This window comes from Morone saxatilis, unplaced genomic scaffold (assembly GCF_004916995.1).
Source record: "Morone saxatilis isolate NCDOM2014 unplaced genomic scaffold, NCSU_SB_2.0 Contig9, whole genome shotgun sequence".
Classification (NCBI taxonomy): domain Eukaryota; kingdom Metazoa; phylum Chordata; class Actinopteri; family Moronidae; genus Morone; species Morone saxatilis.
Window position 1 is genome coordinate 13,779,203 of NW_023340268.1, and position 11,481 is coordinate 13,790,683.

An 11,481-nucleotide genomic window follows, 5' to 3' on the forward strand; every position below is an offset into this window, starting at 1 on the left:
TTGTGCATGGTGCAGACTCTTAACTGTGTGTGTGTGTGTGTGTGTGTGTGTGTGTGTGTGTTCTACAGTATGAGTCATCGGGTCTGGGCCTTATCAGCAGCCGACTGAGAACCACACTGAACCGGATCCAGGAGAGCCTCATTGACATGGTAAGACTGTAACTCTCCTCCTCTTCTCTCACACTTTTTCCCTTTCTTTCTTTTAAACCATTGCTCATTACCTCATCGCCTGTCTCATTCTCTGACACAAACATCCTCTCTCCACCCTCCCCTCCCCTCCCCTCCCCTCATCCTTATGTGCCTCTTTCCTCTTTATGCCTCTGTATTTTTTTTGCACATCCACTCTATCCATCCCGACCATATGTGTGGTCACGTTGATGAGAGTGCACGTAGCCTGTGTCGCCACAAAATGCATTATGGGTCATCATTATCTGGCCAGTGGTCACTCACACATACACATCTCCCTCTGTTTAGGTGGCCACACCAGGGTGGATGTGTGTGTTATTCCATTAGTCTCAATCACTACTCCCTTCTGTAATACTACATAGTGACAATTAGCCTGCTGCAGCCCACACTCCCTATACTTTTATCTGATAGCGTATCTGTCTACAGTCTGTCTCCTCTGTTACATGGTGATACAAGTGTCATCTCTCGCTTCTGCCTTTAATTTTTCTCCGTATTAGACTGTCCTTTTTGGCCTGTGCTCAAATAAGCCCTGCTACTTAATCTGGCCCGAATCTGCAAAGCCACTGAAGTTTTGCTACCTTGGAAATATGGATGTTTAGTGAGAAAACGCAATGAGTCATGTCCCTGTGTGTGAGTGAATGGCTCACTGAACTCATATTTTAGTCATTCGTCCTTGGATTCAAATTTTTATACTAAGATCCAGCTTTTATTAATTTAACAATATGTCGTACATGTGTCTGTTATTGTTATTCAGAAGTGTCCAGTTCTGAAGTTCTAGAAAACAGGCAACATTAGCTCAGCTTTTATTACAGACAAATATACAGCCCAGAGCTGCTTGTGTTGGAAAATAAAGAGGCCAATAATTCTTATGCGTTGTTAAATTAGATTTTTATCATATGTCACAAATTGTGATTCACAATACTCCACAATACCTCAGCTGTGAAAATGAAAAAGAAAATGTATTCTTTTCCCATGGTAAGATCCTGAATAATGTCATTTCATTTTTCATTTTCTGAGAATCTGTGGGGCTTTCTGTCTCTCTCTCTCAAATATCTCTTCTAATTTCATCTGTACACTTGCATAACACCACAAACCAGGCTGCAACTATTAAATGCGCCATTTGGTGTTGTTCTTCCTTGATCTTAAACATTTGTGCAACTTTAAGAAAAGAGGTGGCAGCCACTTGATCACTGATTTGGATTTTGTTAAGTTGTCAGGTGAGTGTCAGTGCCAGTAACAATCAGATGACAAGCTGTCATGGCAACCATCAACACCAGTCTCATCTTTAATGCATATCCCATCAGAATGTGAAGTAAGCGTTTTCTCAACCAGCATCACCTTTGCATGCAGATATTATCGGCTCTTTCCACACAGCATCTAAAGCGCCTGTTTAAGACAAAGCATTTATTTGACAGCATAATGGCAGTTTGCTGTGATAGCAAGCGCCGGCTCTTGGCTGTGATGTTTATTGGCTGCTCTGAGGAGAAGGAGAAGCCAGGGAAGAAAACAGATAAAAGTCAAAAACCCAGAAAAGAATAATAAACAATCAAAACTTTAAATTGTATTAAACAGTGTGATGCAGCGACAAGTTTTTCTTCCCTCAGGGGGGCACTGTAGCAACTATTTACACCCCAGTAATTTTCTGGCTAAGTTGTTAGTCATTTTCAAATGTCAGATGAGCTCGGTGCTCAGCTGCATTCAGTTGAGAATATGTTTATCCTCTATCTGGAGATAAAGCATGAAAACGTGTGATATGCCGTGATGTGTGTGGGTTTTTGTGAGTGAGAGTTATCTTAAGACACAAAACGATGCTAAATCTTTAGCAGGTGCACACACATACATATTTCAGATGAGCATAATCATATCACTTTGTGGCTATCACAGACTGTGTTCTCAGACTCTGGCTTTGTAACAAAACCCATCCACTCTCTAATGTATTGGCAAATGCTTTTAGTCTGCCCTTTCTCATATGCAAAACTATTTTAGCTCATCTCGATAAATCATTCAATGTGGAAAGATGCCCTATTTTCCAAACTAACACAGAACTCCCTTTTTTCCCTCTCCATCTCCCTCCCTCTCTCTGCTCTTCTGTGTTTCACATCTATGATCCTCACACATAAACTTCACACACACTCTTCCATTAAAAGTATTAATGCATATTGAATGTATACTGCTTAAAAAAAGCAGCTGCTATGTGACATATGGATTATAACTCCCTTTTTTAATATAGGCGACTTCAGTCCAAAGTGAGAGGGTGCATGAATTCACATCGAGTACACAAATGCACTTCCGCACCTGCATACAAATACACACACCCACACACTCCAGAGATTGCAGCAGGGTAGACCTCATTTGTAAACAGATTATAAAGTTAATTGCACACTGCATTTCAATTGAGCCGCCGAATCCTTACGGTTTTGTTCTCCTGATTTGCCGTCGCAACTGTTTGATCCCAAAACCAGTGTGCTGGTAATGACTCTGAGTCCCATATGAACGGCAGCGAGATTCCATCTCATCTCGCCTCAGGTACCGAGTGGCTTCAGCTCAAATTTGGAGTTCCACGGGGAAAAAACGTAAAAGATCATCCCCCCCGTTTATGTTCTGTTTCTCCGCCTGCGTTATTCTTGATTACCTTTTCGAAACCCCGTCGCTCGTCTGGTTTTGACGCTTTTCAATTTGAGTTCACTCGCTTTTGGCTTTGAATATATCATTGAGAATGTTTAGAAGGTTGTGAGGTTAGGGAGAAACTTCTGAGAGTGGCAGAGACGTAATTGCCTTCAACGTTTCCCACAAAACACTTGTTACATAATGTTTAATCACATGCGCTGTCGCCAGTTTGAAAATTCTAATGCATATCCTTACCTGAATATGAAACTGAATTGTTTTACTTGAAAGGAATCAGCTGTCACATAAAACAACGTTTTGCTTACAATCCTTGCTCAAAAAAACCCCCCAAATCCTCTAATGATGTTGCTCGGGGCAGGTTAGATGACAAAGCTGTATCAGAATAATGCCATGAACTACATCTGTGGCCGTATAGTTGCTGCCAGATAGTTCAGCTATGACAGCTGTTTAGAGCCGTTGCTGCAGGCAACGTTGTGAAGAGAACTGCCATAATTGCAAGGCCACCACTGGTTCACCATCCTTTTGCTTCTCTCAGTATTCAAACCACCAGTATTTACCCGTTCAATCAGTCAACCCATTTCTCTCACTTGTTTTCCCAACTCTTTTGCTCATTCCTCTCATTTTTTCCCTCTATCCATTTTATCTGTTTGTCCTATCGCCTTCTTCTCTTTAGCAGCTGTGTGCCAGTGATTACATGCCTCTCGACTCTCAGCACAAACAACTGCTTGTATCGTTCCTCCCAGTTTATTGGTGCTTCCGACTGAATATACAATGGTGTGTTTGTGTATTTATTTCAGTGTTCAAAATCGGCCCAGGCATGAAGATAAGATCATACAGGCTGGAAATTGTGTTTGATTTCCTTTTCTCTTTGTTGTGAGTCCTAAAACCCACAATTGTGTTATATGTGTGTGTGTATACATCCGCTTGTGGGTACTCGGCTTCAGTGTAGAGTGGGACTCTTTTTCAGGCTTGGCACTGACACAGAAATTAGAAGCCGGGGTAATTTCTGTGTTGGCACCGGTAATCTGGCAGTGAAGGGTGCTTGCAGAGATGTTCACAAAAAACACACACACTGACAAACTATTCCCTTCACACACACACATACCAAGAGAATGCAAACTTTCACAGACAAAGTAACAAACATTCAGGTTTGTGGTGCTACTGTATGTCACTACTACATTTAACCCCCGCTGTCCAACACACTTTTCACGCTCCCTTCCTGTCTGTCTCCCAGTAGCAGAGTGATAATCCCTAAGCATGTGTTGCGGTTGTGGTTCGCTACACTGGGTTGGCACAGCCTACAGACACACACTGGCACTTTGCCTCTCATGAGAGGCACTGGCTAATGTCACACACACACACACACACCACCACAGCACCAACACACATCACACCACACACACACACACACACTAGATTTTCTTTCACACTGAACCCAGTCATTAGTTCTGCGTCTCTCACGAGGGCACATCACTGTCCAGACTGGCCTCTTTGTTGTGGCCTGCTGTCTCTCTCTGTGAATGGTGCAACGAACCAGAGGGGATTGCCATTTGACAGGGATTATGGATCATAATTAAGCTCCATGGTGTGAATGTCTATGCTGTAGTAGGATATCACAAGTATTGACGTTTTGTTGGGACGTCAGTGGAACACATGCACACAGTATCACTGTAGGTCATGCTCCTTATCTGTGAGGAGACAGTTGATCCCCATGGATAGGGCACCTCCCGCTTCCTGTCTGCAACTTCTCATCAACTTCTGCCGATGACTCATCACATCTCCCAGCGTGACGAACATTGCAATGAGCAGAATGGATGCACTTTTAATTTAAATTCTTTCATTTGTATTTTGCATTCTCCTCTTTAAACGTCAGTTTGGTTTGTTCATGTTCAGCTTTCTTAATTCAAGTATTACAAGTTGTTTTTTCCCTTGTATCTTGGCGCGTTTTAGTTAAGCCAAAGCAGGTGAATGGACCAGCAGCTATGGGAAAAAAAATTGCCGAAGATGGGCTTTGAGGTGCCAGGCAGTGTCGCACAAAATAAATGAAGGCCTTAATTCCATTTGACATTCATCTAATGAGAACCAAATTTCTAGTATTAGAGTGACAAAGAGGTGCAATAGGATCCACTTGACAGTAATTGCCTGGCAGCCAGTCCACTCGACTTGGCCATAACTCTCTATGGAATGGATTGGAGAGGAGTAAGCAGTCAATCACGATAGATTGAGACACTTCAACTGAGAGATCACTTTTCAACTCCCTCAGCTGGAAGCTTCCTCCGTGACAAGGGTGATTACAGAATTATCAAGCTCCTAGAGTTTACAGAACCATTCAAATTAATTCTTTTTTTATTTCATTTTTGCTTGGGAATAATATTTAAAAGTTATGTTTGTTAAGTTTGTGTCCTGCGAAGGCCACTGATCTTAGGTTCTAGCTCTTTTGCTAGTATTTAAAAGGTGCCAGAGCCAAGGGGCACCATAACCTAAAATGATCAAGCATTTGAGAAGCTAAAACCAGTGATTTTCTTTTTGATAAATGTCTTAAATGGTCAGTTATAACTAGTGCTGCAGATTAATCGATTAATAAGCTAGTTATTTTACATGTAGGTGAATTCTGATGCTCGATTATAGTCAAGTTTAGGAAATCAGCCATTTTAATAAATTGCTGTATCAAGAGACGTGTTATGTGAATTTTAAAGTACCTGAAAAATGTGTGTAAGTTTCAGTGACATCTAGCGGTGCAATTGCAGATTTCAGCCAATTGTATACTGCTTACCTTCTAAGTGTGTAGGAAAAACTACGGTGGCCGTGAAAAAAAAGTGTAGAGCCAGTGTTTGGTTTGTCCGTTCTGGGCTACTGTAGAAACATGGTGGTTCAACATGCTGGACTTCTTTGTAGATAAAAACAGCTCATTCTAAGGTAACAAAAACACAATGATTATACACTAATGAAAACTGTCCGTTCAGCTCGTGTGTGCTTGGATCCAGTATGAATAAAAGTGCGAGCAGCATAAGCAAACTGCCATCATATATTTTTGAAGCTAATTAAAAAAGTTTTAAGGCCTTTAAGTATTCCATTGTATTTTCATATATTTTCCCACACTTCCGTTGAGGACTACTTCTAGCCCATCCCCAAGGTGTATATAATCTCACTTCACACAGTTCAAATGATGGATCCAGCAAATTTGATACTGAGAGGGAGCTCCCGTCTCTCTTCAGGTGTCTGCTGCTGCTGACAGATAGGGCTTCCTATACCCACCTCAAAACTCCCTCGGGCTGTTGCTCAAAATTGAGCTGCACACAACAAATCATCCAGTGGACGTGTGTGTAGTAAAACCCCATGAAAAAAAAGATGCTCTAGCAGAGGTGGGCCTGACTCAGCACTTTAGTGAGACAGAGAATTTGTCCAAGCCAGTGAAACCAATGGCCCGCAATGTAAACTGTAGCTACTTAACTGTAATGAGGGAGCCAACAGCTATAGTTTGCCTTCCCTACATTTTGTATGGGAGATGCTGGAAGTGAGCATATGGTTGGTTTTGTGTTCAACGAAATGAAAAAGTATGTATACAAAACCTAAAATACACTACAGAGAGATGAGACTTGGAATGGAAGCTGGTTGAGTTTTTCCCTGTGGAGCTAAAATGCACTCTTCATCCTGATTGATACAAAACTTAAGTGCCACTGTCCCCCTGAGGCATTATGGGAAAAAGATTACATGTCCCATATGAATACCATAAAGCTTAGAAGAATCTCATTATAGTTGAGTCCTAACACACACAATTATTGTACATATACACACACAATATACATCTGTCTATCCTCATTGAGAATCATTTTTCATCTGGGTAAATATCACAACATCTTGTCTTTGATCTGAGGAAAAACAAAAAAGATTGATAGTCATCAAGCAACTGCTATACCCCTGGTTTTTAGTCTTATTCAAAGCTTTGCTTGTATCTGTTATTAACTCCCTCCCTGGTTATTAATTTTTATACTTATTCTTTTTTTAATTGGGAATTCCAGGGCTTAATTTCTAATCATTACACAAGGGTAGATAAGCTCCCTGAATTAGACGCTTGATGTCTTCATATTTAACAATGCTGGAAACCTTTTTTTACTTTCGACTGTCCACACAATACAAAGAACCTCAAGGACATTGAAGTTGATTTTTAGACTGTGGCAAGATGTTCTTTATCAACTGTATGTTAGTAAAGCTGACAGAATCAACTAAAGAAATCCTCATCGAAGGCTTTTGGGTGATGCTGCTCTCTAAAATTGCTGATCAAATTATGGTTTGGCTTCAAATAAGTGCAGTTGCAATGAAATGTCTTTTGAAGCGCTGACATTCTCAGTTGGGTTTTTTTTTCTGAGCTGTTTTTGTCTTTTGGCATACACGTCTTTATTTTCTATAAACACCAGAAATAACTTTTTATATATAAACTCTCGCTTGCCATTACTTCCACATTCTGACTCACCCTTTTATGTTTTGCACTGTTCACTTTGATTTTTGATCAAAGTCTTCGCAGTGCCTGATGGTAAGGACACAACACTACAGCATGACTGAGACTCTGCTGTATCTGCGCTACCATTGCCAAAAATGACAGGAGGACAAAGACTGGAAGGGCATAGCTTGACTTTAACTGTAGTGTCTGTGGATGCAAACAGAAAGAAAGATGAAATTAAACAGAGACCACCCGACCAGAAGCACGAATAAACTAGGCAGATATGTTTAGGTATTAAGACATAGGCATTTGGTTTGTAATGATGGCCTCTTGCCAGTATTAATAACATTGAACGTTTTTTCAAGTGTATTAAGTGTGCATCAAGCATAATGGGCAAAAGCCGAAGTCCTAAAAGGCGATAAATAAAGAAAGTATTGGATCTGTTGTGATGATGTTTGTGATTCATACATTTTCCATTAATTTGCCCCTTTGCCTTAGATTAGCATATTTCTTAAATTTTATTCCTGATGGTTTAGCTTCTGCTGTCACTTACACCCAGAGAATGAGTTCATTAACAATAGTAAGAGTCAAACTAAATGTCTTTAATAAGTACCAAAATCTCCTCCTCACAGCATAATGTTGTCAGTTCTAGATCATTTAGATTCATTGTATGCTTGTTATTGTGTTCATTCTGTATGTCAGTGTAGAAAGACTCATAACTGAGTAGGTGGTGTCTTCTTCTTCAGCTTGGCACACTGAAGTGTAACTTAAGTCATTAAAGTGCCCTTTAGTCATATCTGTGACGGATGAAGTCAAAGGTTTGAATTACTTTAAGTGTTATCCAGGGGCAGAGAGGTCTCTTTTTAAAAAAAATAACAAAAGACAGAAACTATCTGTCAGTCACAGGGAAGTTTCAGTCACGGTTTTACTCGTCGTTTAGCAAAAAGGTCTTATAATGGTTCATTAACTCAAGGGCCACTTCTATCTGAGCACCAGTGCCAGACAGATAATTAAAACACGGTGAGCACACAAAGAAAATAATTGTTCTCTCCCTCCACTCCTACTTTTTGGCCCCCATTTTGTTACTTCAGTTCAGATAACGCTGAGCATTCAGACACCCACACATATATTTCCTTTTCTCTAATACAATAGGCAGCACATTTTTTTTGTTCAAACCTCATTGGTGAGCTTTGATTATTTTTCACAAGAAGTATTCAGTTTAATGAAATGGACGACATTGGCTGTTGATATGGATAGGGAGGGGAGATGGAAATATAGTAGCCCAACGCATGCAAAGCTCCTTAGCTGCTGTTCTACCACACTTGCAAAGGGGCTAATGGCTAGCATAGCAGGAAGGCTAAAGGGTTGTATTTAACGCTGCTGTGATGCGCTCTGCTAGCTAAAAATGCCATCTCGCTTTTCTACAAGGAAACTTGTAATTGTTTATCTTTAAAGAGACCTCACCTCATCACGACTTTTCACAAAGTGTAAAGTCCAGTTACTCATGGTCATTTTACTCATGTATTCTTGTCTTGTTACTGGGTTAATCATCAGAATTAACAACAGAAAACTGGATTATTAAAGTAATAGATATCTTACATCAAATTCCTTCCTTCCTTTTTTTACATTTAAACACATCCCAACTAATTTATTAAAGGTGGGGTAAGTAATTGTCCTCACACTCTGCTAGCTTTCTGTTCTTTGTGTGTGCTGTTTGTACACAGCCTTGGCTCTGTAAAAGCGAAATAAAGTAGATCACATCGAGCCACAGTAAGAGCCAGGATTTGTTTGTCAGGTTATGTTAAATCACTTGCCCACGGACATTCAGATTACTTTGCAGAGAAATGCTGCTGTTGTGATGTTAGCTATACTAACAGCAGAGTTCTATCGCTGTCTCGGGCTGGTGCTTTTGCAAACCCATAACATAGCCAACGTTAGTTACATTAGTTTCTGTGTCATTGTACACACTATATTATGATTGGATTTCTCCAGAAGCGCTGCTGCTAATCAAAAAATTAAGTCTGTCACAAGTGTGACAAAATCTTACATAGTAAATGTGACTCTATTAGTATTATCATATCCATGCAACATTTATTGGATTTATTACATTATTTTTCTTGTAGTGTTATATCATTACATGTAACACATCATAACCAGCATTGTTACAAGTTGTTAATATTCAGTATCTGGTAATGTTAAAAAGGCTTTTTAACTGTATGCATTTGGAAACTGAGAAATATTGCTGATGGTAGTGGGAGTTTCTTTTCAAGATCTGCATGGTTGGTGGTGTTCTCAAAATATTGTCCTGATATCTCTATCTCTATAACTCTTTAATTTGTTCTGTCATTACTTTTGTCTCAAACAAACTATTTAATTTTGGGTGCAAGGGAAATTTTAATTATTGTGTTATTAGTGAAGACCTCCTACTGCCTCCGTCCTGACATAATTGTGTAGATTACTCCCAAACTACTTCCCATTCATTAATTAAACTTCAGTCTGCTGTTGTACAGTAGGTTCATTTAATGGAGTTTGTTTAAAGAAGGCATGTTGAGTTATTCTCTTTTTTACAGAATATGCGCTACATATTACACACGCACAGTATCATTATTCTATTCTATTGGGAAGTCACCAATGGACATTTTTCAAGCACCACTTACTTGTAGTAGGCTTCAGTGGGCCTCCTGGCTTGTTTTTAGTCAGTAACTTGATTTGAGATCTTTTATTAGCAGACTGCTTTCTGTTCCTTTGTACCAGTGTTGAACAAATTGTACACTGCGGCTAACCCTCCTCGAAGGATGCCAACCTTGTTTATTACCTGCAGGGCTTGAAACCAACTTTTGGCCTCACTTGCTAATGTGGCTGTTGGTCTGAAGAAAGCCTCATCAGCTATGGTATCTTATTAAACTGATCATATTTCAAAATAAAGGTCTGTTCATGGGGATAGCAGGTTGGAGTTTTGGTAGCTGGGCTTCCATACCTTTATTAGCAGTGTTTGTGAGACATGAGCCAATGAGTGATAATAATAAGCATGGTAGATAAAATGCTTACTGTAGTCATAGAGACAAAATAGTCCAGCCAGACCTGTTATGGGAATATTCTTAATTTCCATACAGTCATTTCTCTTATTGTTTGCCATGGCTCACTACACTACACTTTTTTTTATTAATCTTTATTTCTTGTTTTTACAGAGGTCACTTAGTGCCCCAGGTTCTCTGTCTGTGTTAAACTCAGTCAGAAGATGATGATCATTTACATTAGTGCACTGAGGTGAACGTCTTCACAGTGAGAAATTAATAAAAAACCATATTTTCCTTCTCATAACCTGCCAAATCTATGTCAGGCGTGTAGAAAAGAAGCTGCTTCTGGCTATTTGTAAAATGTCCTCTGAACAGTTGTGTGATTTGTGAATATCTGCTGAGTGAAGAGTGCGTGTGCTCTGGGAAATGCATTTCATTGGAGAACTGTTTTACCATGCTTGGATGCACATGACATATTTTTTCACTGAGGAAATCATTTATATGGTTGTAATTATAAAGTCAATGCAGCGCCTTACTATGGCTAATACCGGATTCATGTTCATTTCGCGTTTGTCAAAACTTTGATTTCTTTTCCTCTCACACATTGTGAACAGGAAACCATTAATAATGGATTGACTTTGTAAGGGATTTAATGTCACCCGCTAATGTCAACTTGTCAATCTTAAACTAATGAGTATTTACCGTAGCATGATTGCAGGTAGTGTATGAAAGATTAAATTACTGCCTTTAAGGTATAATTTCTCGGACTGCAACAAACGATTATTTATGAATTAATCTGCCTTTTCTTTTCCGTTTTTCTCTTTAATTTATTAATTGTTTAAAATGTGATATGTAAAACAATGGTAAAATTCCATTTCCATTTACTATGACATAAAACAGAGAAATGCAGCAAATCTTTTCATTTGGGAAGGTGAAACCAGAGAATCTTTGGGACTTTTTTGCTAAAATGACCAAACAATAGTTTTAGCTTCAATATTTTCTTAAATTTAGTAGAATATACAGGTAGGTCCATATATATTTGGACACTGACACAAGTTCTGTTATTTTAGCTGTTTACTAAAACATTCAAGATACAGTTATATAATCAACATGGGCTTAAAGTGCAGACTCTAAGCTTTAATTTGAGGGTATTCAAATCCAGATTGGAGGAAGGGTTTAGGAATTACAGCTCTTTAATATGTAGCCGCCTCTTTTT

At 39.3% G+C, this 11,481-nt stretch overlaps 1 protein-coding gene across 2 annotated transcripts in view; it reads left to right on the plus strand.

Annotated features, from left to right (window-relative positions):
• vps50 (VPS50 EARP/GARPII complex subunit) overlaps positions 1-11,481 on the plus strand; it is a 99,885-nt gene that overhangs the window by 70,113 nt on the left and 18,291 nt on the right. For both annotated transcript variants that reach the window (XM_035681124.1, XM_035681125.1), the window contains one exon: positions 69-149. In XM_035681124.1, coding sequence (XP_035537017.1) covers positions 69-149 — 81 coding nt within the window. The remainder of the gene's footprint in view (positions 1-68; positions 150-11,481) is intronic.